General features: G+C 42.6%; 1 protein-coding gene across 11 annotated transcripts in view; it reads right to left on the reverse strand.

Annotated features, from left to right (window-relative positions):
• The window catches only part of TBL1X (transducin beta like 1 X-linked), a 327,967-nt gene that overhangs the window by 35,690 nt on the left and 267,752 nt on the right, over positions 1-24,525 (reverse strand). For all 11 annotated transcript variants that reach the window (XR_003095073.1, XM_025209254.1, XM_025209250.1 and 8 more), the window contains one exon: positions 12,142-12,274. Coding sequence is in view for 10 of the 11 variants with exons in the window: in XM_025209254.1 (XP_025065039.1) it covers positions 12,142-12,274 (133 nt within the window). In the remaining variant the exon portion in view is untranslated. The remainder of the gene's footprint in view (positions 1-12,141; positions 12,275-24,525) is intronic.

The following is a 24,525-nucleotide window of genomic DNA, read 5'->3' on the forward strand; positions in this document are numbered from 1 at the left end:
AGGTCCCGAGTAGCCGTGCCCAGGGAGTCATAGGCAGCCTCCCAACTATATATATATATATATATATTATTCCAGCAAGACGTGGCGGGCGAGAATAAGAGGGTGCCTTGGGCTGGCCTTGACACGGAGCGAGGGACCTCGAGGAGATCACGGCCCTCTGCGAGGACCCCGCCGTGACACACTCAAAACGAAAGGACCAGAGGTGTTTAGGTCAGAGATGTTTGTAATATAAATATATATATTAACCCACACAGAAAATTAGCTAGGTTACAAAAATAATGTGTGGATGGTGAATATTGCAGAGAACAGTTTGGACTTCAGAGACTGGTAAAATGGGTTTTAGGAATGGAACAGATGTTAAATACTGCAGCTGTGGCTGGGGAGACAGTGTGTGTGTTTTCATCATGCAAACAAATGTTATTTAATTGCCTGAAACATAACATGCAATTAATTTGTTTTGGAACTTCAGTTTATTTCATAAAGTACATGACTGTCTAGTGGTGGATTTTGTATTACTGCCTATCATAATAATATCTGGATACTTTCCTTAGAAGAGATGGGCAACTGCAAATCCTTTGTGCACTCAGTTATCTCTTTTTTTTTCTCTCTACCCAGCTTATAGAAATGTCTGTTTGGATGAATAGAGAGAAGAACAGAAAGGGGAGCTATTAGGCTACGGACAGAAGTTGCACATAAACTGGTTTAAGTAATCAGAAACTGGTTTAAACCTATAACAGAACATAAGCTCTGTGCACATAAACCAGTTTCAACATGGCTGAAACTGGTTTAAGATAAACCTGGTTGAATGTAGTATCAGACTTAACTGATTTGTGTCAAACTGGTTTATGAAACTTCTGTCCCAGACCCCTTCCTGGTTCAAGTTAAATCACAGTCCCCCAGCATCCCAGCATGCTTTTCAGGCCTGGGCTGGGCTGTGTTGTCTGCTCCAGCAGAGTAGGGGGGATGGGGGGAAGAGAGGTAGGGACTGTCCCCACCCAGGCACATCCTGGCTGGGGTCTTGGCCAGGGATGGGGGTTAAACCCTACTTCCCCCAAGTACAGAGCTGCTAAACTTTCTGAAAGTTACTGCTGGCTGCAACTGTGGGTTACCAATTCCAGAGGCACCTGGAAACGGGAAGAGGAATTGATGAGCAATCCTGCAGAGTCCTGCTTCTGTGATGCTGAACTGCAAACACCAAAGACCTTGGGGGCAACAGGAAGAGGAATTGCCAGATAGCCATGTTCCAGTGCAGGCATGTGGCTGCATTTCTTGAATTAAAGGCAAATGTGTGTCCAGTTGTTTCTGTTTAATTTTTGCAGTTTAGACTAACCTGAAAAGACTGAATCGATTCAGCCTTGGGCTTTTTGACTGTCTGTATTTAGCCTGAATGTTATGGAAGTTGTTCTTGTTATGGGTAGGAAACTTTTATCAAACAGGAGGGTTTTGTATCATTTCCTAAAGGCTCTAGACTTACCTATTCCAGCAGTGGCATACAAACCACTCTCTTAAGATGTTATGAAGTAAACAGATGGAACAGTCTAATCTCCTTTGAAATTTAATTATGCAACCAGATCCTCTCAACTGAAAAATACTGTCCTTGGCTCCTGGAGGCTTCAGTTTGGACTACACTTGTAGTGTCACAAACATTACCTAAAGATGTTTTCTAAAACAGTAATTTTCTGATGAATAGCCAAACATCCTGTGAAAATTTCATTATTACTATTATTTTATTATGATAGTGCCTAGGGGCATCAGTCTTATATAAAGAACAAAATATGGTCCCTCTCTGAAAAATCTTATCTTCTGAGCATTAGATCAGTCAACAGAAGCATACAGACGGACAGACATGAGTACAAAGAAACTGTGAGACAGTAGCGGATGGGATGATAAGGCTGTTATAGTCACCAACACTTCAGTATTAGCACAATGAAATGGCCACAATTCCTTCTTTGGAAAAGTTGATTCATGAAGGACCACAAGATCTGTGTTTATAAGGCAGAACTTGGGAAAATTTCTGGTTCCATTTTTAGTAGTCCTCAATAACATGTATTTTCCTCACTCATGACAACTTGTATCACTGTGTTGAGGAAAATGCCTCCTAATTGCTTGTCCATATTTTTTGTGCAATGGCATGTTGCCAGGCTCAAACCATCAGATATAATATTACAGCCTGATATTACTGCCATGCATTCTGTATCAATTCGATCATCTAGGTGGTACACTGCACTAGTCTCTGTAGTCCGTGAATCCCAGCTGAACTGACTCATGCTATTTCTGTGAGTAGTCTAAAAACTGTGTTTGTGAATCTACTTGAGTTGTACTTCCCTTAGCATTCTCATTAGTAAGCATATACCTCATCAATATTGGACAGTATTTGCAAGTTATGTCTGTATTATTTTGCCTCAAAAATGAATGACGTTTTTTAAAAAGGAAACTGGCCTATTAGTTTGACAAGCACGGTTCGACTCAAGCACAATTTTTTCATTTTGTCCCAGTCCTATTATTGACACACATGTGGTAACTGAAGCAATTAAGGTTTCAAGAAGGTAAAATCAAACTCTCTGTATCATCCACAAGCATGTTAGTGTCTCCTAAATTTAAGCCTCAAACCATTGCCCTTCCTCAGTTTCCAAGGACCAGAACTTAAGTGATGATTTTCCTGTGAGAAGACAATATAAAATTGCAAAACTGGAACTATGGGAAAGTTCTGGTTCTTCTATGGAGTGATTAAGATCCTGAATGTTAATTATTTCTTTAATGGAGCCAGCCACAGTTATTTGTGAATTTTACTGTGGATGCTTTATACCTAGGGGAAAATTAACCAATATAAAACTGGTCGTTCCTTTCAGGCCAATGAATTGTTTAAAATGGTAGCTTTCTTTTACAACAGTGTTTAACTCTGGAATCCATATACCCAGAATTATTCCCTACAATCTTTTCTCCAAGTAATTTCCTCCAATAAATCAGGACAACACCATAAGCATCCAAAGATTGCTACACAGAACTGGTAATGCTGTGGGAAAAATTACCAGTAAATAAATAGAACACATTTCTTAGAATATAGGACTGAAGGGAGCTCCTGTGTCATCAGAAACAGCCCCCCTACTTTCTTAGATACTATGTCATATCCTAGGATCATAGAATCATAGGGCATTTATAGATGTGGTACAAGAGTTGCGGGGCGGGGGGGAAGGGTGCACTTTAATTAAAGTGGCTCTGAGATACGCTCTAATTAAAGCACCCAGTGTCATGTGTATCAGTGTCCCTGTGCTGAAAAATGGTGGCAGGGGTCTTTTAACTAAAGCTCATCTGCTGGAGTCTGCTGGAGCATGGTAATTACCACGCTCCAGCAGACTTGATTAATTGAATCTGCTCCGATGTGCTGTAATTACAGCATGTTGGAGCAGCCTCCCTGCATGTGTATAGGTGCCCCTAGAAAAGCAGGGCCAGAAGGAACCTCTATAAGTCAACTAGTCCAAACCCCTGCCTGGGGCAGGATAACCTCTATCCAAACTATCCTAAAAAAGTCCAGTCTGACATCTTAGCAAAATGACAGTCAACCCTGTCACAAGACATAACATCCTAACTTGCCACAGATAAAGCAGGGGGACCACAGTGGCCAATGTCCTGTTTCTGTAAGGTCGTTAATATACACTGAAGAGATCCCTGGTAGAGGGCTATGCCCCCCCCCCCCCCCCCCCACTACAGAGGAAGACAAACCCCTCCATAGTCCATACCAATCTGACCATAAGGTAAAACTCCTTGCACCAAATATGATGATCAGTCTAACCCTGAGTGGAGGGACAGGTCCCACTAGTCAGGAACCTCTGGGTTTAATTTCCAGCAGAAGCATTGGCACACCTTAGTCAAAAACCCCAGCCTTGGCTGCAGCCAGCACCCAATGCTGCTGAAGAAGTCTTAAAAAAACCTCTTCCATCCAGGAAGAGCACACACCAACTGCCGAAGCTTCCTTAGCCTGACGAAGGGTTTTTGAACCCGAAAGCTTGCTTAATAACTATTCTCCAACCATTTGGGTTGGTCTAATAAAAGATATCAAATTCACCCAAGGAACCTTGTCTGCCTATGTCCTTAGACCAACACGGCTACATCCCAAACCCCTAAAAAAACCTCTGACATGCAGCAGCTATATCTAAATCATCCCTGTTCACCTGCTCCAGCGATAGAGAACCCACAACCTCCCTAGGCAGTCTATTCCATTGCCTCACTGTTCTAAAAGTGAAGTTTTTCCGGATATCCAATCTAAACCTATTTTGCTGCAAATTCAAGCCATTGGTCCATGTCCTACTTGCTGCAGCAAGAAATAATCTTATATAAATTTATACAGAGTTATATAATCTCATTCTGAAATTATGGAGCTCTACTTTAAACATAGTTAGATTTAAAGTATCCAGTATGTACTATTGTGGACTGAAGTAGATGCAAGTCTAACAGGCTCCAGCTTTTTTGCAACATTTTCTGCCACTTTCAGTTGTGTAGCATGTTGGGCTCTTAATATCTGTCAAACTCTGGCAGAAATTATTCTTGGGACACTATAGATCCTGCTTTATGGACGGAAAAAGGTCTTGCCCCACTCTGTTGTCAGAGGCCATCAAAAAACCACGAAGCATTTTAGCTTCCAAGATTAATGCCTTTGAGGTCAAATTTGAGGGGCAGATGGAGGACTTGCTTCTCTGATCTAGGGCATGGTGAAGCTGGTTTAGGGAGTGGAGGACAGAGTTTCTGCCTGCAGATTGGATTGTGGAAACAGCCACATAGAGAGGCTTTCACAGCAAGGAACTGAAGGCTCTGAGAAACAAAGAACTGGACTTGAAAGACAGATCTAGGAGATACAATATCCACATGGTTGGAGTGCTTGATTGGTTCAAAAAAGGTCATTCCACTGAGTTTGTAATAAAACTACATGTGAGTTTGTAATAAAAGTAGTGTGTTAAAACTCCCTGATAAAAGTTCAGGCACTGATCTGGAGAGAGAAGGCCCACAGATTTCACTATAAGAAGCCTGATTTGGGAGAAAAACCAATGGCCTTCATAGCCATGTTCCTGCAATCTACCACGAAGAAGAGAGTGCTGAAAGCTGCTAGAGAACTAGGAAAGCCTGGCATTCTCATATTAGTTTTCTGATCTTCACTGCGAGGTGTCTGAAAAGTAGGCTCTGTTTAAACTAGGAAAACTGCAGCAAGCAAGCAGCTAAGATACTTCATGAGTCATCCTGCTGTTCTGAATCTGATTCAGTGAGGGAAAATCTGACCCTAAGGAAGTAGAAATCTTTATTACATTGATACTATGTGGAGGGGGTGAATTTATAGAACAATCTGTGTTTTACCAAATTGCCCCCCCAAACAAAGAAAAAGTACAGGTTTTTAGACTATTTAAGGCTGCTTACTAATGAGTGGCATTCATATGATTTTTTGTTAATATCCTTGTTTTTATTGTTGCAGAGAGGTAGAGAGTTTTGGGTTACATCTGTCCAAACCTTCCCATCAGATATGTTAGTTTTTCTTGTACTTTATACTTATTTTCTTGTTCATTTTCATTTCTGATCCTCTTCTGCTTCATGATCTTTTCAAGAGGGTGCTTGAGAGTGTATTTTATTATGAGCTTTAAATAGGGGTGCACCGATCAAGATCTTCTTGGCCGATACCGATAGCCAATGATTAACCAACCAGATCGGCTGACTATTACTATTGAGTAATAGTAAAAGGCATTTTAAACTACTGACATAAACCTTTTTATTTAGTTTGTTTTGCATTTATAACACACACACACACACACACACACACACACACACACACACACACACACACACACACACACACACGCCCTGCCTGCTCCAGCCCTCAATGAGGTAGGCAGTGACTGCTTTATTCCCATGCACATTGCCTCCTTGCCCAAGGAACCTATCTTCAGCTCTACTCCCCGCACAGCCCACACTTCCCTCCCAAGTGGGCAGGGCGGTACCCTCATGTGGACATTGGCACTGGGTGTGTTTGGAGCCCCACAGCATGCTGCTGCCTCAGTGCTGGTGGGCCCTGTGCAGTCAAACTCCCACAGCCATGAGGGGGAAGCCACTTTTGCAAAGGTGCCTGGAGAAACAGAATGTCCCTTGCACAGTACCTTACCCCACTTGCACATAGTCCAACTTCTCTGCAACAGCCCTGGTGCTCAGGCCCCTGCTGTGTGCACAGTATTGCCATGGCAGTGGAAGCAACAATGCCAGGAGCTGGTAACGGTCCCTTTGTAGCTGAGGACCACACCCTGAGACTGCTTCCTGGCACCTCCTCCCACTTCTGCTGCTTGCCAGGACCTGTATTTTGCCATGGGCTCAGGCTGGCAGCAGAGTGTGGGGACCCGACAAGACTTGCCAGGGTGGTCCAGCCACACGACCATAATTATTGGCTACAATCACCAAAAAAAGGCGATTTCTCCTTTTACCAGTGCCAATCTGATAGCCACCAATATATCGGTGCACCCTTAGCTCTAAACATATGAAAGAATGGTGATATTACAAACTATGGCAGGATACAGATTAAATGTGGTTCATTTGATTTAAGGAAACTGGCAAATCGCCAGCTATGCACCAAGTTGAACACAGAAGATAAAATTATTGATAATGGCCAATCTATTAAGTGTGTATCTTGGAATGGAAATGGCCTCAACAGTCCTATTAAAAAGAAGAAAATATGATCTTTTCTTAGAAGACAGAGAACTGATATTGCTATGCTCCAACAAACTCATCTCTTCACAGAGGATTCTCAGAAATTAGAGCACAATTGGGTGGGGTTAGCAATTCCTAGTGTATTTAACACAAAGTTATTGCAGTTCTTATTTTAGTGCATAAAAGATTTTGCCCCCATTTAATTGACATAGGTGATCCCAAAGGTAGATTTGTTTTTGCAAATGTTATCATGTAGATTTCATTTTTACTTTGAGATGTCTATGGTCCCAAAACAGACAATGCACATTTTATCTTTTTTTTTTTTTTTTTTGAAAGATCTCTGTACTAGGGAAATATTGTTATGCTTTGGGGGTACATTGGAATTAATGTTTGGATCTTGTCATTGATAGGTCTTGGGTATCTCCATCCACAAAACTGACTTTGAGAGAAGTCATTCAAAGTTATATGTCAGACCATGGTTTAATAGATATTTGGTGAATAGTGAATCCAACAATAAGTGATTATAAGGTTCTTTTTCCAACACCTCAGTCAGTATATTTTAGAAGTGACTACTGTTTAGTTTCTCAAAGCAGAACTGACTGTAGTTAATACCTCTATTGCCTCTATAGCTGTTGCAGATAACACTGAGGTGGAGCTTCAACCTTTCCTCACAGATAGACTGGCTGTATATAATTACTAGGTCTGTGCAAAACAGAAAGTATTTGCTTCAGATTCGGCAATTCGGAGGGACAATAATTTGATTCGGTGATTCGAATCACTGTACTGATTTGATTTGGCTGAATCCAAAGCTATTTGGCACCAAATCATATTCAGCTATAGATTATACAGGCAGGCAGTGCTGGTGGGACCAGATGGATGAGCCCAGGCTTGCACTAGCAGCCCCAGCTCGTCCATCTGCTCCCTCCGCTTGTAAGGCTGCTTCCACAGCTGCTCCCACCAGTATTGCCTAGTGCCTGCCTATACAGTCTATGGCTGAATCTCTGAATCGATTCGGAGGCTTATGTTTTGATTAGGAGAGATTAATGGGTCTTCCAATTTGATTTGGAGATTTGGCTCCCGAATCGGGTCAGATCTCCTTCAAATCAAATCGGCTACTGAAGCTTCATACAGCCCTAATAATTACTGGTGACTCAGCACCTCCTTGTTGAATGATTATATATTTGAAGCTTTCGTTTTAGAGGAGCTGAAAAATTTTATGGAGCTTAATCAACATACTCCTTACTCTGTTACAGTATTATGAGAAACTACTAAGGCCTTCTTTTTACAAGAACATATAATAGCATATGCTTTGGCAAAAAAAGAAAAAAGGGTATAGAAATAGATATTTTAATAAGAAAAATTAAGGCTTCAGATGAGAATTATGTCACAAACCCTTTGCTTGATAAAGTATGCATTATTACCAATATGAGATATGATTTGAATAAATTACTGTCCCAGAAGACAGATTATGCTTTTTATTTTGATTACATCAAGTTTACCAGGAATTAGGATAATGTACAGGAAAGTTAGTAGCATATAGACTAAAGCATACATCCACCCACAATAAAATGTCATCTATAAAAGACCCTCTTGGGAATATTCATATGACCCAATGAAATCAACCAACAGTTTAGTCAATTTTATTCTAATTTGTACACTGAAAATCTGGATGTTACTAGTGAGAAAATAGGTTCCTCGACTTTATACCCATACAACAAATTTCATATAAGGAAAAGGAAATTTTTGAGGCTCCTTTATCATTAGATAAAATAACTTTGGCCAGGCCATAAATGCATGAACAACAGTAAATCTCTGGACAGTAATGGATTTCTGTGGAGTTTTATAAAAAATTAAAGAAATATTATGTAAAGCTATTATTTCTGTAATTCCTAAACGAGGCAAGGATTCCATTAACTGTACTAACTCTAGACCAATTTCTTTAATGAATTTAGATACCAAAATCCTAGCCAAAACTTTATCTCTTAGATTTGAACAGGTGCTTCTGAAGTTAATGCGCAAAACTCAATTAGGCTTTATCAAAAAGACATGTTTTAGGTCATGTACATCAAGTTATTGATACAGTAGTAGTAGTGCAAAATTCCAATGTCCCTCTGGCTATTTTAGCACTAGATGCAGACTTTTGTGTTTGCTGAAGTACTTCTTTGTGTATTACAAAGATGGTGCATACAAATCTCACTTCAACAGCTGTGACCAATAGTAAGTTATCTGATCCATTTCCCTTGCAAAGCGGGTCATGGCAAGGTTGCCCATTATCCCCCCTTTTTATTTGATTCAACATTGGAACCACTGACTATAGCTATATGGAATAAGGCTGATACCAGGGCATTAAGGTAGGAGATAGTGGGCACATCTACACAAGACATTTACTATGCAGTAGACTAATTAGCTGTGCCACAAACATCTTGCATTTACACATGCACCCCTATTAGGCTGGAGTAAACTAATTTACTCCGCAGCAGGATAGTACTTGTAAATACAAATACTATGCTGTTGCGGAGTAAAAAACTGCTCAGCAGCTCATGTGTAGATGCTGCCCCAGCTAGCTGGGGCATGAGGGTAGATACATGTTGGATATGTAATATATTTCAGGCAATGTTCAGTCAAAGTTTTTGGTCATGCCCCATTATCTATTCCTTTTGAAAAGAAATTATAACCTATTGAAAGAAATTATAATCAGAGTACCATGGATTTTAATAGAACACTGATACCTTTGGAAAATGTGTATGTTCCTGGGTATATCCCCGAGGAATTCAAACTGAATCCTTCCCAGATTGCACTTTGACAGCAGGTCTTATTAGAAACGTGCTGGATTATACTGTTGCATTGGAAAGGTTGAAATCTGGAACAATGAGATGGTGCAGCTGTCATTTATGGGGAGAGTTATGTTTAGCAAGCATAACTGCTTTGAAAAGTTTGGTGCAATTTGGAAAGAATTCTTGAACTATTTTAGTAGATAGATTGTTGTTTATTTCATGCTTCTATTTTTTTATTCTCTCTCTCTCTCTCTCTCTCCCTCTTCCCTCCCTCCACCTTTTTTTCTTTTATTGCTTACTATTTGTGACATAGTTTAGTTTTACATCTATAGTTGCTATATATTTTTATCTTTAAATGATATATTTTTAAAAAAATCAATAAAATAAAAAAACAGGTTTTTTTTGTCTCATTTTGTAAAAAGCTGTTCCAGAACCTTGCTGCTCTAAATGGGTAGAAATTCCTCCCCTCTATCCCTCTCACAGATTAAGGAGGAATTATTTTAAGGCTTTGAGGTTAATTTGAATTCTTAATTTTTCCTGAATCCTTAATGTCTTCTCTTCAATTATATACTCTTGGGTCACAGTTTAACTTAATATTATGCAGTTTTCCAGAGCAGGAAGATTTATGCAGTGGGTAGTTATAAAGAGAGTGGCATTCTGGAATTTTACTGCTGTTTTGGCCTTATGAATGCAAATTTAAAAAAAATGTCTGTTTCTGGAAAATATTCATTCAGTCTTACCAGGAAGACTTGGTGCACACTATGGTTCCTTAATAGGAATCAAACATATAACTTGGAAGCTAGTTTCATTTTCTGCATCTCTACACTGTGTCAGGAAGAGAATGATCCAAGATAAGTAATTCTATGATCTAACTGTCTGAGATACCATGGGGTTGGACTGAATGACTAGGAGGTCACTTCCAGATTACTGCCCTATGTTTCTAATAACACTGATCTGGGTTGGTCTTTGTGCAAGCTAAGATCTCACAGCATCTACATAAGATGCTGACTGCACAGTAGCCTGTGACTACTGTACAGTAGAGTTACGTGGAAGAAAGTATGATTCAATGCTACTGCACAGTAGTCACAGTCAGCATCACAAAAAAACCTGTTTGGAGATGCTACTGTGCAGTAACTCTAGTTACTGCACAGTCATTTAGTACTTGCTTTATACAAGTACTAAATGACTGTGCACTAATGACTGTGCAGTCAGTGTCTCACGTAGATGCAGCCATTGTTAATCAACCTTACAAAAGACTGGTAGGCTGAGGAAGCAGGCTAAGTGAGAATACTGTGAATGCATGATATAGGTCCATTTTATTGCTGTAATTAGTAGGATGATACTTTGTTACTGGTTTTGTGGTAGTACCTGTGGGCCCCAATCGTAGATCAAAGCCCTACAGTACTAGGTGCTGTGCAAAAGTCTAGAAAAGACAATTCCTGTCCCAAAGAGTTTACAATACTTAATACAATCCAAATAATTAATACAATCTACATTTTAGGGCCTAGTCTACATGTAGTTTGTATCTCTGTCAATTTAGAAACCAATATAATACAAAGATGTTATGGGATAAATTAATCCCATATTCTATTCAGATTATCAGAAGGAAATGCTGTAGTTAAGTTCTCTTTAAAAAAAAAAAAAAAGGTATTCAGAAGGTTTCTGTGAATTCCTCAGACTTAATGCCTTCTAGAATTCACAAAAAAAATCTCATATCATAGATGTTCTTCTCCCTAGATCTATTCTACCAGTCACATAACTTTTCATAAAAGACACCATTTTCCCAAAACGTCTGTTTGCTGTCAGCAGTTACTGATGACTGTTTTCTATCTGCACTGTCACACAGACTTTGCTCTGTTTGTTTGAGCCTCACATTTATATTCTTGAAGCGCTATTAATTCTGGAGTTCATAGTTTTCATTCTTGCTTCTTTAGGTCAGGTTTTTTATTGCCTCCATTTCCAAAAGGGAAGAGGTATGATTCCTTTGCAATTCTGTTTCCTGCAGGTTAGGGATTCCCTTGTCTCTTCGTGCAGAGGGAGAGGAGGTTGCTGATTCTATTTTTTAAAAATATTTTAGGATAGGTATCAGTTTTCCATCCCACCTCTGTCTTATGTCTTCCCTAAGGAAGAGAATGATCCGAGTGAAGTAATTCTATGACCTGACTGTCTGAGATACTAGAGGACTGGACTTAATGACTAGGAGGTCTCACTTCCAGATATCTGTTCTATGTTCCTAATACCACTGATCTGGGTTGGTCCTTGTGAGAACTAAGATCTTACCTAAGTATTGTTAATCAATCTAATAGAAAACTGTTAGTCTGAAGAGGCAGGCTAAGAAATGGGAGAAATGGGAGTGCTCAGCCTTGCCTAACAAGAGTGAGAGTCATGTAGATGAGCTCCTAGCACACTGAGGATTTTCCAAGGATATTTAAAAATATAAATCAATAAAGTATGACATATATATTCAGGACAATAGTGTCTTCAGACCTAGCATCTGCTAACTGTGCATGGACTTGAGGCAGTGCATCACCTCACAATTCTTTCAAATAGCACACTGATACCATTACCCTCAGAGAGACATGACTTATCAAAATTGCACAGTCTCCTTTATATTCTTGCTTCTTTAAATAGCTCCCAATTACAGCAGATGATATTTTATTCCCAGGGAAAATATTTTCAGTAACTGACTTACCCGGATGCTAGTAGGTCACTGACAGGGTTCCAGGCACAGATGAACACCTCTGACTCATGGCCCCGAAGGACTGTTGCTTTGTTAGGAGGAATTTCAATATCCCCATCAATTTCCATTGGCTTTGAATGATTATCTGAAAAAAAGTACAACAGAATATAAGTACTCAGTAAGATTCTGGTAGAAACCACTTTAAAACTTACCTGGGACTGCATGTTAGCTTGAAGATATTACTATATTGTTTTGGGTTTTTTGGGGGGATTGATTTTTATGACAGTTCCTCAATATAAAGCCCTTTGCCATAATATGTTCAATAAAAATTTGAAGTTTTTCATCAAATATACTGCTGTTTGATTCAACTGAACTGTTTAAAGTTGGCTTTATTAAGAAAAATACATTTACCGATTATTAAAAACAATATATATTACCACATGACTGAAAAAACAAAGTTTTGTGATAATAAATGATGCAGAAGTAGAAAAAACCTGGGGTCACACAAGGAAAAATAAAGGGATACAGTGAACTATGAAATAGTTGCCTCACTCTTTTACCACTGTCGCAAGCTCTGAGCAAGGTTGGAGCCCCATGGACAAGAAATCCAGTTCTCACTTAACTGAAGACTACACCATTATATTTGACAATAACTGAACCTAATTAAAGTACAGGTGACTTCAAATCTAGAATTCCCTAACTTTTAAATGCTTGGCAACCCAGACAACTTTCTTTTAAATGAAGCCTCTACATGTAAATTCTTTCATAATGAAAAATGGCAAATTAAAATGACATTTTAACCATAGCAAACTCTCCGATCATGCATCAGCAGTGGAATTTAATGTCCAAAACTTCAGTGTTGCTGCACAGACTTTTACCACTTGAGCTACAGGACAAATTACATTATGCTGACAGTGGCATAAAGCTATGCGCATATACTAATAGAAGCTAAATAATGCACTGAAAAAGCAGTTCACCAGCATTACCTATGGAAGAATAACCTCTTTTAGAAGAAGTCCAGTCAAGAGCTAATGCTTGGCAAATCCTCTCTGGGAGACTGCATGAGTGAGTAGCGGAGACTTAATTTACTATGTAAGAGATCTGGGTTTCATCCATAGTTTATGAAAACTATGAGGCCAAGCTAATTAATAAGAGTTATGGAGGGCAAAGCACTATTAAAGACATATTGAAGAACAGTTCACATTCTCCTGGTTCTTAACACAGAACATATTCACCCATGCTAGAGGGTTGTTGGGAATGGAGCAGAACAATGATGAGGATGATTCATTTTGCATGTCTTCCATTCAGGATGTGAATAGGATTTTAAAAAGTAATGTGAATGATTAAAATGGAACTTTAACCTCAGCAGACTGTACATGTGATCATGACAATTCTTGAGAGGTTCAGTGGCCTTGTCTACACTTATCTGGTACGGATGGCAGAAGTTGATGTCAAAGGAGAAACCACTTCTTGTGGGTCCACTGCAGATGCTAGATGGGCAGTGTGCAAAGTAAAACTTGGAAAGGGAAGGTTTGATTCGCAACAATAAACCTCTAAAATTATAGGAAGGCATAGAAGCATCTACATGGATCTTCTGTGCCTACCAGATAGTTGCAGAAGATGTCTTTCATTTAGGAGAAGCAATGTAACTCTAGCAGCACAAAGAAGGGTTCTGCCACTTCAGAGTAGCTCTGAGTATAGATACACTCAAAAGTTCTGCTGGCAGAGGACTGTAGTCTAGACTAGACCAGATACATATAGGCTAGGGACAAACATTAAAAAAGCCTGAGCCTGAATTGATTCAATCTTTGCAGTTTATTCTAATCTGCCTAGGCTGAATCAGTTTGTAAGTGTACAGACCTCCCAGAAATGCAGGTACATGCCTGCAGTAGCTCAGGCTAGAAGCTGGAGGGTGGGCACTAAAGCAGCCCTGCCTTCCCTTTCACATGCTAAGCTGAGGCGGGGGCATGGCCAGACCCCGGCAGGACACTCTGATTAGGGAAGGGTCCCTGTTGATAACAGAACATTTAGTTACACAGCAGGGAGTTAAACAGGGAGCTGTTAGCATTTATCAGCCCATCAAACAAAATAAAAGCCTCTCTCCTTAGTTCAAGCTTTTCTTAAACAACTTTTTCCAAGGAAGGAATGGAGGGACATTACCAGCTACCTGTTGATTAGCTCCAAAAAGACCTAGGCCAACACTGTCCTGTCTGCCTTTGTTCCATTTTCCACAGCCCAGACTGTAGCCAGCATGTGGTATGCTAACTAATGATGAGAGGCATCTGTGTAAGGCAGAGGGGAGTGGAGAATCCCTGCTTGAGCAGGGAGTGGGGGGAGAACCCCGGGTTGAGGGGGGGGGGGGGTGGGGGGGGGAGCAGGACGAAGCCAGGCAGATGCCACTGTACCTGCAGTTTCTGCCAGAGCTCTGAGCAGGAAGCAGAGGGGTGGGGCTAGCCCTGCTGGGCTGGAGCAGAGAGCAGAGCCCCACCCAAGGTTGCAAAGCATTTGGGTTGCTGGGGGACTCTGGTTTAACTTAAACCAGGAAGGGGTCTGGGACAGACACTGTATAAATTGGTTTGACTCAAGTCAGTTAAATCTGATACTACATTTAACCAGGTTTACCTCAAACCAGTTTCAGCCATTTTCAAACTGGTTTATGTGCACTGAACATCTGTTCTGTTACACGTTTAAACCAGTTTCTGATCACTTAAACCAGTTTATGTGTAATGTCTGTCCCTAGCCACAGTGAACAGGGCCATTCTGAGGGAAAGACATAACAGGGTTTGAAGATACATGGATGGTATCAACAAAATAATCTCAGCTTTCATTTAAGAAGATGACATTTCTAACATGCACAGTTATATAGAGAAACCCAAAAATTAGTTAGTGGGTCAATGTCTGCCTAAAACGAATGACAGTCTCTAGTAGAATTAAATCAGTAACTATTACATCCTGGGAGAAAGATTAATGGCTGTGGTTACAACACATCCCTATTGCTATGTAAAAGATCAGTCTGGTCAACGTGGTAGGATTTGTAAGTCTTACTACAATCTGCAAGACTGGTTTCTTTTTTGTGATGCTCAGGTCCCCCTTCATGAGGGTCTGTTTCTTCCTACCAACCTTTTGGCTCTACAAGTCTGACTGCAGGGGAAAATACACTACTACTTTTTCAAAGCACAAAAATGAGACAAGACTGAGAAGACTGTGAAAACAATCATGCATTGCTTTCTAATTTGCTTTGATCAGCCATGAAATAATTAAAAGTGCTAACAAGTTATCATCACAAGCCACAAAACGTAACACCTCTTCAAATTAATAAGCAGGGATCTGGGTTTTACATTTCCCATGGAAAAATGAAGAAAACCATGAATTCCCTGTTTTTATCAGAGAAAACGCGGATTTCTCTTTTTAGCAGAGAAATCCATGGGTTCTCAGCTTTTGCAAAGAGCTCTTGCAGGCTGGCACAGCTCCAAAAAGGAGCTCCAAAAAGGGCAGGAAACTGCCAGCCCTGGCTGGAGGGGGAGGGAGAGGAGGAAGGGAGGGGCCTGAGCCTTTGAGGCAGCCAAGGCTGGGCTCAGACTCAGACTTACCCTTCGCCCCTGGAGCATGGAGGTAAGTGGGGCTGTGGGGCAGGGCTGGGGAAGATGGTTGGGGGCTGAGGGAGCAGGGGGTGCTGCTGGGCCCAGGCAGCACATTGCAGCTGGGAGCAGGGCCAGGGGGTAAGGGCAGGGGTGCACCTCTGGGGGGGGCTTTGCGGGCAAGAGCTGTCGAGCATTGGTGGGGGAGGGGGGCCCAGGGGTGGGGGACGGGGGCTTGGGATAGTACACAGCGGCCACTGATGCTTACCTGGAGGCCTGTGATGGCAGGAATGGCCGCTGCCTACAAAACCTCCCACGCTGCCATGGAGCCATGCTCCGCAGTGTGGGGTGGTGGTGGTGGTGGGGGGATGGCTGCATGCTGTCCAGCCATCACCACACTGCTGCTGCCGCAGGGGCGAAGGGCATGGCTTCATGGTGGCAGTGCTTTCCTGCAAATCCCCGCCACCCTGCATGCAGCCGCCACCACCCTGCACCACTGTGGAGCTGTGCAGCTGGTCACGGGGCATGCCGCTGCATGCAAGCCCCCCGTTTCACACCTTGGCTGGGCATCACATATGTGACCCACACACGGTGGTTGTCACTGCACTGCTGCTGCTGTGCCCTGCGCCACTCGCCCACAAAGCCATGCAGGTGGCCATGGGATGGTAGCGCAGGGTGCAGTAGCAGAATTGCCGTGGCAGCCTCTGTGTGTGAACCTCCTGCCAGGCTGCCCAGCATGCGTGTGGCCCACAGAGTGGCACCCCTGTCCTCATCCCCTGGCCCTGGGAGTGGGAGTGGGCACAGAAGCACATTCCCCCCTTCTTGACCTACTCCCCAGAACCTTCCCTTCCCCACCCACACACTTATCTGCTGGGGTGGGTGTCAGTGTCTGTGTCTGCATATCTGTGGGTCTGGGGGACTGGTGTGAGGGGCATCAGGAGGGCTGTTGAGACTGTGGGGGGAGGGAGTGTGGGGTACCAGCAGCATTGGGAGGGGCTGTGGGGGGGCCTTTAATTTTTATCACAGATTTGGGGTTTTTAATCAGAGGATTTGCTGTTTTTAATCAGAGAAAACTAGGATCCCTGTTAATGAGGCAGTTCATACTGCTCCATACTATTTGTGCCTGGAAGGTTTGATATGCAACAATTATAGCAATAGGAGGGAGGGAAGGAGGGAAAGAAGGGAGAAAGGAAACCTGAAAGTCTGGCTGCTAGTAGGGCACTGACATGATTCCAGGTATAAATGAACACCTCTCTCATTTGATATTGCATGCTCTTCATGACCTTATACGAGAAACTCAAAGAACTTAAAGAAATTTAAGCAGGATTTGCAGAACCAGCAAATCTAACAAAGCTGAGGAATTCCATGTTATTAAATCTATTTCACAGCTAAGTTAACTGAGATAGAAAGCCCTGAGCCAGCAAGGCACTTATGTCCATGCTTTACTTTAAGTGTCTGCGAAGTCAAATACACCTCAGTGTCTATTGATTGCTTTACTAAATGGTAAAGCCTACAAGCCATGGTGGCAGCCTACAAGTACATAAAGGGTGTGCATCAGGATCTGGGGGAACACCTGTTCACCAGAGCACCCTAGGGGATGACAAGATCCAATGGTCACAAACTCCTGCAAGACCATTTTAGGCTGGACATACAGAAAAACTTCTTTACTGTGCAAGCCCCAAAGGTCTGGAGTAGATTCCCCTCAGAGGTGGTACAAGCACCTACTCTGGACACTTTCAAGAAACATTTGGATGCTTATCTTGCTGGGATCCTTTGACCCCAGCAGATTTCCTGCCCTCTGGGCAGGGGCTGGACCTGATGATCTTATACATCCCTTCCAGCCCTAATGTCTATGAAATCTATGAAATAGGGACAAGGTCACTCAGGTGCTTAAAGTTAATCACATTTGGCATTTTGATGATTCAGGGGCAAAGTAAGGATTTCAAAGAGTCAGGAACAGCGCCCAGGGGTTCTGATTTCCAAAGACATTGTTTGATATTGTGTTTAAAAGTTCCCTTGGATCAAAAAGTCCTGTGCTGATGATTAAGGTACCGTTGTGCACTGGAGAACTGAGAGTAGATTTCTGAACAAAGAAGGGACTCTATGGATGCTGAAGTCTGCATGCATTATATGGTACGACTGCAGCTAAAATGTTTGTTAACATTCACCATTTTTAGAATATTATTAGAGACTTTATCAAAGCTACATTGCACTCTTGAAGTATTCAAATAAAAGTTTCCAAATATATTAAAAACTAAAATCACAAGAAATGATAAACAGTTTCACTCTAGACACCTTTTATGATCATAATGATGATGATTGTTTGAAAATGACTTAATACTGGGATGTTGCATGCTGTTTTTTTCTTTTCCTTTTTTTTTCCTTGAGTGATCGTTACTAAACTCTAGTCCCTCCTAAGTAAATGTGATTTTTGGCTTAAAGTCTTTAGCAGCCTATTAATTGAAGCTGATCTTTATGGCTGTAGTTATGATGAAATAATTGAGTTGGATTATTATTTCTTCAAAGAATTATCTTGCTTAAATTCAAGCCAGCCTTTCCTATATAATGAAAAAAATGGCACTATAAAAAAATCTTTCAATTGTAAAATAATTCAAAACATTGTATCTCAGTTCCAGGTGATATTTTTTTTAAAAGATGATTTTAAATAAAAGCACTTTACCTAAGAAACAGAAGCAGAATTGAGCGGCATTTTTTAATTAGAATCTCAATTTGGGGTATGAATAAATGAACAAGATGTAATGATTTAAGAAGAATAGCTGTGCACCAGCTGTTTTGTAGTAACTGTTCATGTGCCCCCTCTTTCCATGTAGTAAGGGAAAACAAATACATGGCAGTGTAATTCTTAATAAAACAGGGCAAACTACTATGCTTTGTCTTTTCCTTATACTGGGGGCACAGACAGTTATCATGGATCAGCTGTCATGTAATAAGTTCCCAACCCTTTAACATGCTGCCATTTGTTTGTCAATACTTTAGTATCACAATCAAAGAAATAACTGAGAAATGACATCTTATTTCTGCCTATAATGTGTACCTGGGAAAGGTTCCAGAAGATGCAAGGGAAACAGATTGAGAATATCTCACGTAAATGAGCTCCTAACCTCCTGAGTCTTTTCCTGACTTCGTTACCAGCACACTTTCCTACCAACTTCATTAATTTAGCGGCAAGGCTGACAAAGAGTTCCAGAGATTTTTCCAAGTAGAGAAGAATTCCCCGCAAGGCATAATCTCATTTATTTATTTTCTTTAGTGGCAGAGGTAATACCGAGGCCAAAAAGCCCCTTCTAATTGTGGGATGATTTTTAAAGTGGAACTCTCAGTCAAGAAGATCCTAGGACCTTTGACTGTGGTCTCTTTAGTATGCTCTGTTCTGAGAGGAGACAGTTTCCATGGCTGTTTAGCCAAAAATGTGGCAACTCTATGAGCCTAAAATCCTGGATGCCATTGTTTCTTTGATTTGGCTCTGTTAAGAGGCCTAAATCCTGTTCCACCTGTTAGCAATCACTTTTAAGCAGGAATCCTGGTTTTCTCTTTTTAAAAATCACAAATTATCTGATAGAATTCCTAAAAATCCATGATTAAAATGAAATGCCACTACATATATACGTATCAACTGAACACAATGTTTTATTGATATATTTACAATTTTAAAGCAATTTGGAAGCCTATAAGTGCCTCAATAACTATATTAAAATAAATTCTAAATACCTATAAATTGCCAAATACACAAGCATTTGATTTGGGGTTTTTAATCATGGAAAATCAGAGCTTCCTCTGCCCCCTTCACTCACCAGGACACAGGTCCAGACCCCTCACTCCCAAGCCACAGACTCCTAGCCCTATTGGTGCCCCCCTATCCCCACCCCCAGCCGCACTCCCCCCAGCCCCAGCCCTGCTAGAGGGGGCCCCCAGCTGCCAGGGCTATGGGGCCAGGGACAAAGGTCTGCCACCCCCTGCAGCAGTGCCCAATCCCTGGATGCCGCCAGTGGGAGGTGGCAGCTGATATGGCAGAGCAGAGCACTAAGCCTGTCCTCCCCTCTTTCATGGGTGGCATAGTTCGAGCAGAGCCTGTCCATGGGGGTCAGGTGCAGGTTGGCCGCTGAGGGCTTGGCCTCCCTGACCTGATGCCCTCCCCCTGGGCCCTCTGCAGCCCAGCGGACAGGACCCAGTGCGGCAGGGCAGAGCAGAACCAGTTGTGGAAGCTCCTTGCCACCACTGGGAGGGAGCTCTGTGGCAAGGCACCCGATACCCTCCCAGCAGCAGTGAGGGGCACAACTCTGCCCCACCACCCCTGCTGTTGCTGAGCAGGTAGGGGACACCTCACCAGGGAGGTGCACAGCTTGCAGCAGCAAGGAGCTTCCCTGCCTGGCCCCTGCTGCTCCAGGTCCCACCTGCTGGGCTGTAGAGGCCCTGGGGGGAGGGCAGCAGAGCAGGGAGCCCAAGCCCATAGCAGGTAGCCTGCCCCTACCCTGCACACAAATCTGGGGGGCAAGAAGTGCACACCCCTGGGAGTGTGCACAGTGGCAAGAAGCCAGCCTCCCCCTCCCTCAACTCCTGGATGAGCTAGCTGCCCACCGTTCCATCTCGCTCCCTGCTCGGCCCAGCAATCACGCGCATGTGTGAGTGTGCACATACACATGGTGCCCCCTGCCTGACTGCCCTTCTCCTGCTCCCCCCAGCACCTTGCAGGCTGCAACTTTGCCAGCCTGCAGAGAGCTCTTCACAAAAGTGGAAAATTTGCATGTTTCTCTGTTAAAATGAAAAATCTGCACTTTTCTCTATTAAAAGGGAAAATCTGTGGTTTTTTTCTGTTTTCCCATGGGAAACAGAACACCCAGATCCCTTCTTATAAGGAAAATGCCTGTCATACCTTATGAAAGCAGTCCTATTTTGACTAGGAAGGCAAACAGCTCTCCCACCGCTCATCCCTTACATCAAGTTGGGATCCATCCTGCTCACAGGGGAGATGTCTATTTGAACCTTCCATCACATTAGGCTCCAGCTGCAGCAGTGTACCCAACTGACAGCAGCTCTGACTTCAATAGAGCTGTCCAACTGGTGGCCCACAGGGTGTATACAGCTTGTGAGCCATTAACACATGGCCCTTTGGCCCTGGCAGTCGCTTTCCCCACTGTTGTGCAGTGGGAGAGAGCCCTGGGGATGGCCTGTGGTGCCACGTGCAGTCTGCACGGCAGGGAGGCATATGATGTCAACATAGCCACGTGGCAAACTCTGCATGACATGTGGCCCCTGGCCATGCCACAGCTGGACAGTTCTTTATGAAATAGCCAATTGGTAAAAGAGCATAAAGAGCAGTGAGAGGAGGAGCAAGAAACCAAGGCTCCTTCCTCCTTCCTAGGGAAGTGCCCACCTCAGTAGGCCACAAAGTCATGCTGCTTCTTGCTTGCTCTCCTTCTTGCCCTAAGAATTTTTAACTTTAGGCAGCTCAACAGGCAGGCAACTTCAATAGGAGAGATACAAGATGTTCCTAGCCCAGTCTAGCCTATAACCTAGTAGTCAGGACACTTTCTTAAGAATTGGGAGCTGTGCATCAGCATCCTCTCTTGTTGGGTGGGACTTGGAATTGGAAGTCTCTCACAGTACAGGCAAATACCAAGTCTTAACAACTAGATATTCAGGAAAAGGTGGGCAGGTCCTCTTCCCCCTCTATTGAGTTAAATGCATAATCTCAGCTTTAAACAGTTACCCAGTGTGGTTTTCCATCTAAGAAATCATGGATTTACAGAGTGCCTGTAGATGTGCTAGGAAGCTGCTCCAACATGCTGTAAGTACAGCTAATTAGTGTGCTCGAGCCAGCCTCCACATCTCATGAATTAGCATCCCTGCACTACAAAATGATGGTGGGGCTGCTTTAACTAAAGCTCATTCAGCAACCTTTTAAAGTGCCTCTGCTGCCATTTGAAGAGCAGGGACACTGATACATGAAACGCTACGGTGCTATAATTAGAGTGGCTCCAGCCACTCTAAAGTGCATCCCCGCCACCCCGCAAGCGTGTGTAAACATGCCCATAGAGTTGACCAGGGGGCACTAGACTGTGGTAGACCTAAAAGTCTAGGTAGTCATTCTGGCTACTTTTGAACATGCACAGTAGCCCAAGTCCACTCACCCAGAATCTTTCCAGGCCAAATGTATAATGAATCTAGATGTCTTGGCACTTTTGTGGCAGCTATGCAGGATGGAATAGGATTTTAATGAACAGGGATCCTGGTGTTCTCTGATTAAAAAAAAAACAACCCAATTTTTGGGTTAGAAAAAGTAACCCAAAATCCACATGAAACACCACTATATATTATAACAGTGTTTCATGTGGATTTTGGGTTATTTTTTCTAACCCAAAAATTGGGGATTTTTTTTTAATCAGAAAAAACCAGGATCCCTGTTTATAATTAGCATTAAGTCAAGTTAGGCTGAGAAACAAAGATACAAGATGCAACAGCAAAATAAGTGGTAATGGGCAAGGAAAATGTCATAAATGAAAATTCAAAACGTAAGCAAAAGAGATAGTTTATAGTGGTTTGATGACAGTTAAATCTGGTTTCATCTGGCGTTGAAATAGGCACATTTGCAAGTTGGCAAATAAGGTACATCAAATTGCTATATTAGAATAAATACAGCCCCATCTTAAAGATTAGGCACATCCTTATATAGAATAATAGAAAGTTAAGGGTCGAAGGGAACGCAAGAGGTCATCTAGTCCAACCCCCTGCTCAAAGCAGGACCATCCCCAATGAGATCATCCCAGGGCTTTGTCAAGACAGGCCTTTAAAAATGCCAAGGATGGAGATTCTATGAACTCTCTAGGTAATCTATTCCAGTGCTTCACCACCCTCCTAGTGAGAAAGTTTTCCCTAATATCCAACCTGAACGTCCCTTGCTGCAACCTGACCCCATTATTCCTTGTTTTGTCATCTGCCACCACTGAGAACAGTCTAGCTCCATCCTCTTTTGAATCACCCTTCAGGTAGTTAAAGGCTGCTATCAAATCCCACCTCAGTTTTCTCTTCTCCAAATTATATAAAACAAGGTTCCCTCAGTCTCTCCTCATAACTCATGTGTCCCAGTCCCTGAACCAGTTTCAGTGCTCACCACTGGACTCTTTCCAACTTGTCCACATCCCTTCTATAGTGGGGGGCCCAAAACTGGACACTACTCCAGATATGGCCTCACCAATGCAGAATAAAGGGGAATAATTATTTCCCTCAATCTGCTGGCAATGCTCCTACTAATGCAGCCCAGTATGCTGTTAGCCTTCTTGTCAACAAGGACACTCATATCCATCTTACTGTCCACTGTAACCTCCAGGTCCTTTTCTGCAGAGCTGCTGCTTAGCCAGGCAGTCCCCAGGCTGTAGCGGTACATGGGATTCTTCAGTCCTCAGTGCAGGACTTTGCACTTGACTTTGTTGAACCTCATGAGATTTCTCTTGGCCCAATCCTCCAATTTGCCTAGGAAACTCTGAATCCAAGCCCTATCCTCCAGTTTATCTATTACACCCTTCAGCTTGGTGTCATCCTCTCTCCCTCCCTCCCTCCGTCCCTCCCTCCCCATCTTCCACATCATTAATGAAGATATTGAACAAAATTGGCCCCAGGACACACCCCTGGGGCATTCCACTTGATACTGACTTACAGCTGGACATTGAGCCATTGATTACTACCAGTGGAGCATCACAATCCAGCCAGCTTTCTATCCACCTTCCAGTCCATTCACCAATCCCATACTTCCTCAGCTTCCTTGCAAGAATGCTGTGGGAGACGGTATCAAAAGACTTGCTAAAGTCAAGGTATATTATGTCCACTGCTTCCCCCACATCCACAGATTTAGTTATCTCATCATAAAAGACAATCAGGCTGGTCAGGCATCACTTGCCCTTGGTGAATTCATGTTGACTGTTTGTAATCATCTTCTTTACCTCCAAGTGCTTAGAAATGGATTCTCTGAGGACCTGCTTCATGATTTTTCCAGGGATGGAGGTGAGGCTGACTGGTCTGTAGTTCCCTGGATCCTCCTTCTTCCCTTTCTTAAAGATGGGCACTATATTTGCCCTTTTCCAATTGTCCACAACCACCCCTGATCACCATGAGTTTTCAAAGATAATGGCCAGTGGCTCTGCAATCACATCAGCCAACTTCCACACTGCACCCTTGGGTGCAATGCATTAGGCCCCATGGACTTGTAAATAGTCAACTTTTCTAAATAGTTCCTAACCTGTTCTTTCAGCACTGTTGGCTGCTCACCTCCTCCCCAAACTGTGTTGCCTGGTGATGTAGTCTGGGAGCTGACCTTGCCTGTGAAGACTGAGGTGAAAAAGGCACTGAGCACTTTCAGCCTTTTCCTCATCATCTGTCACTAGGTTGTCTCCCCCATTCAGTAAGAGACCCACACTTTCCCTGACCTTCCTCTTGTTGCTAACATACTTGTAGAAACCTTTCTTGTTACCCTTCATGTCTCTTGCTAGCTGCAACTCCAGCTGTGCTTTGGCCTTGCAGACTTCATCCCTGCATGCCTAAACAATACTCTTATACTCCTCCCAAGTTCTTGTACTTTCACTTCTTGTAAGCTTCCTTTTTGTGTCTAAGCTCACTGAAGAGTTCCCTGCTGAGCCAAGATGGTCACTTGCCACATTTGCTATTCTTCCTGCACATCGGGATGGTTTGTTCCTGTGACCTCAGTTAAGATTTCTTTAAAATACAACCAGTTCTCCTGGACTTCTTTCCACCTCAGCCTGGTCTCCCAGGGGATCTTGCCCATCAATTCTCTGAGGGAGTCAGTCTG

This window comes from Alligator sinensis, unplaced genomic scaffold (assembly GCF_000455745.1).
Source record: "Alligator sinensis unplaced genomic scaffold, ASM45574v1 scaffold312_2, whole genome shotgun sequence".
NCBI lineage: Eukaryota > Metazoa > Chordata > Crocodylia > Alligatoridae > Alligator > Alligator sinensis.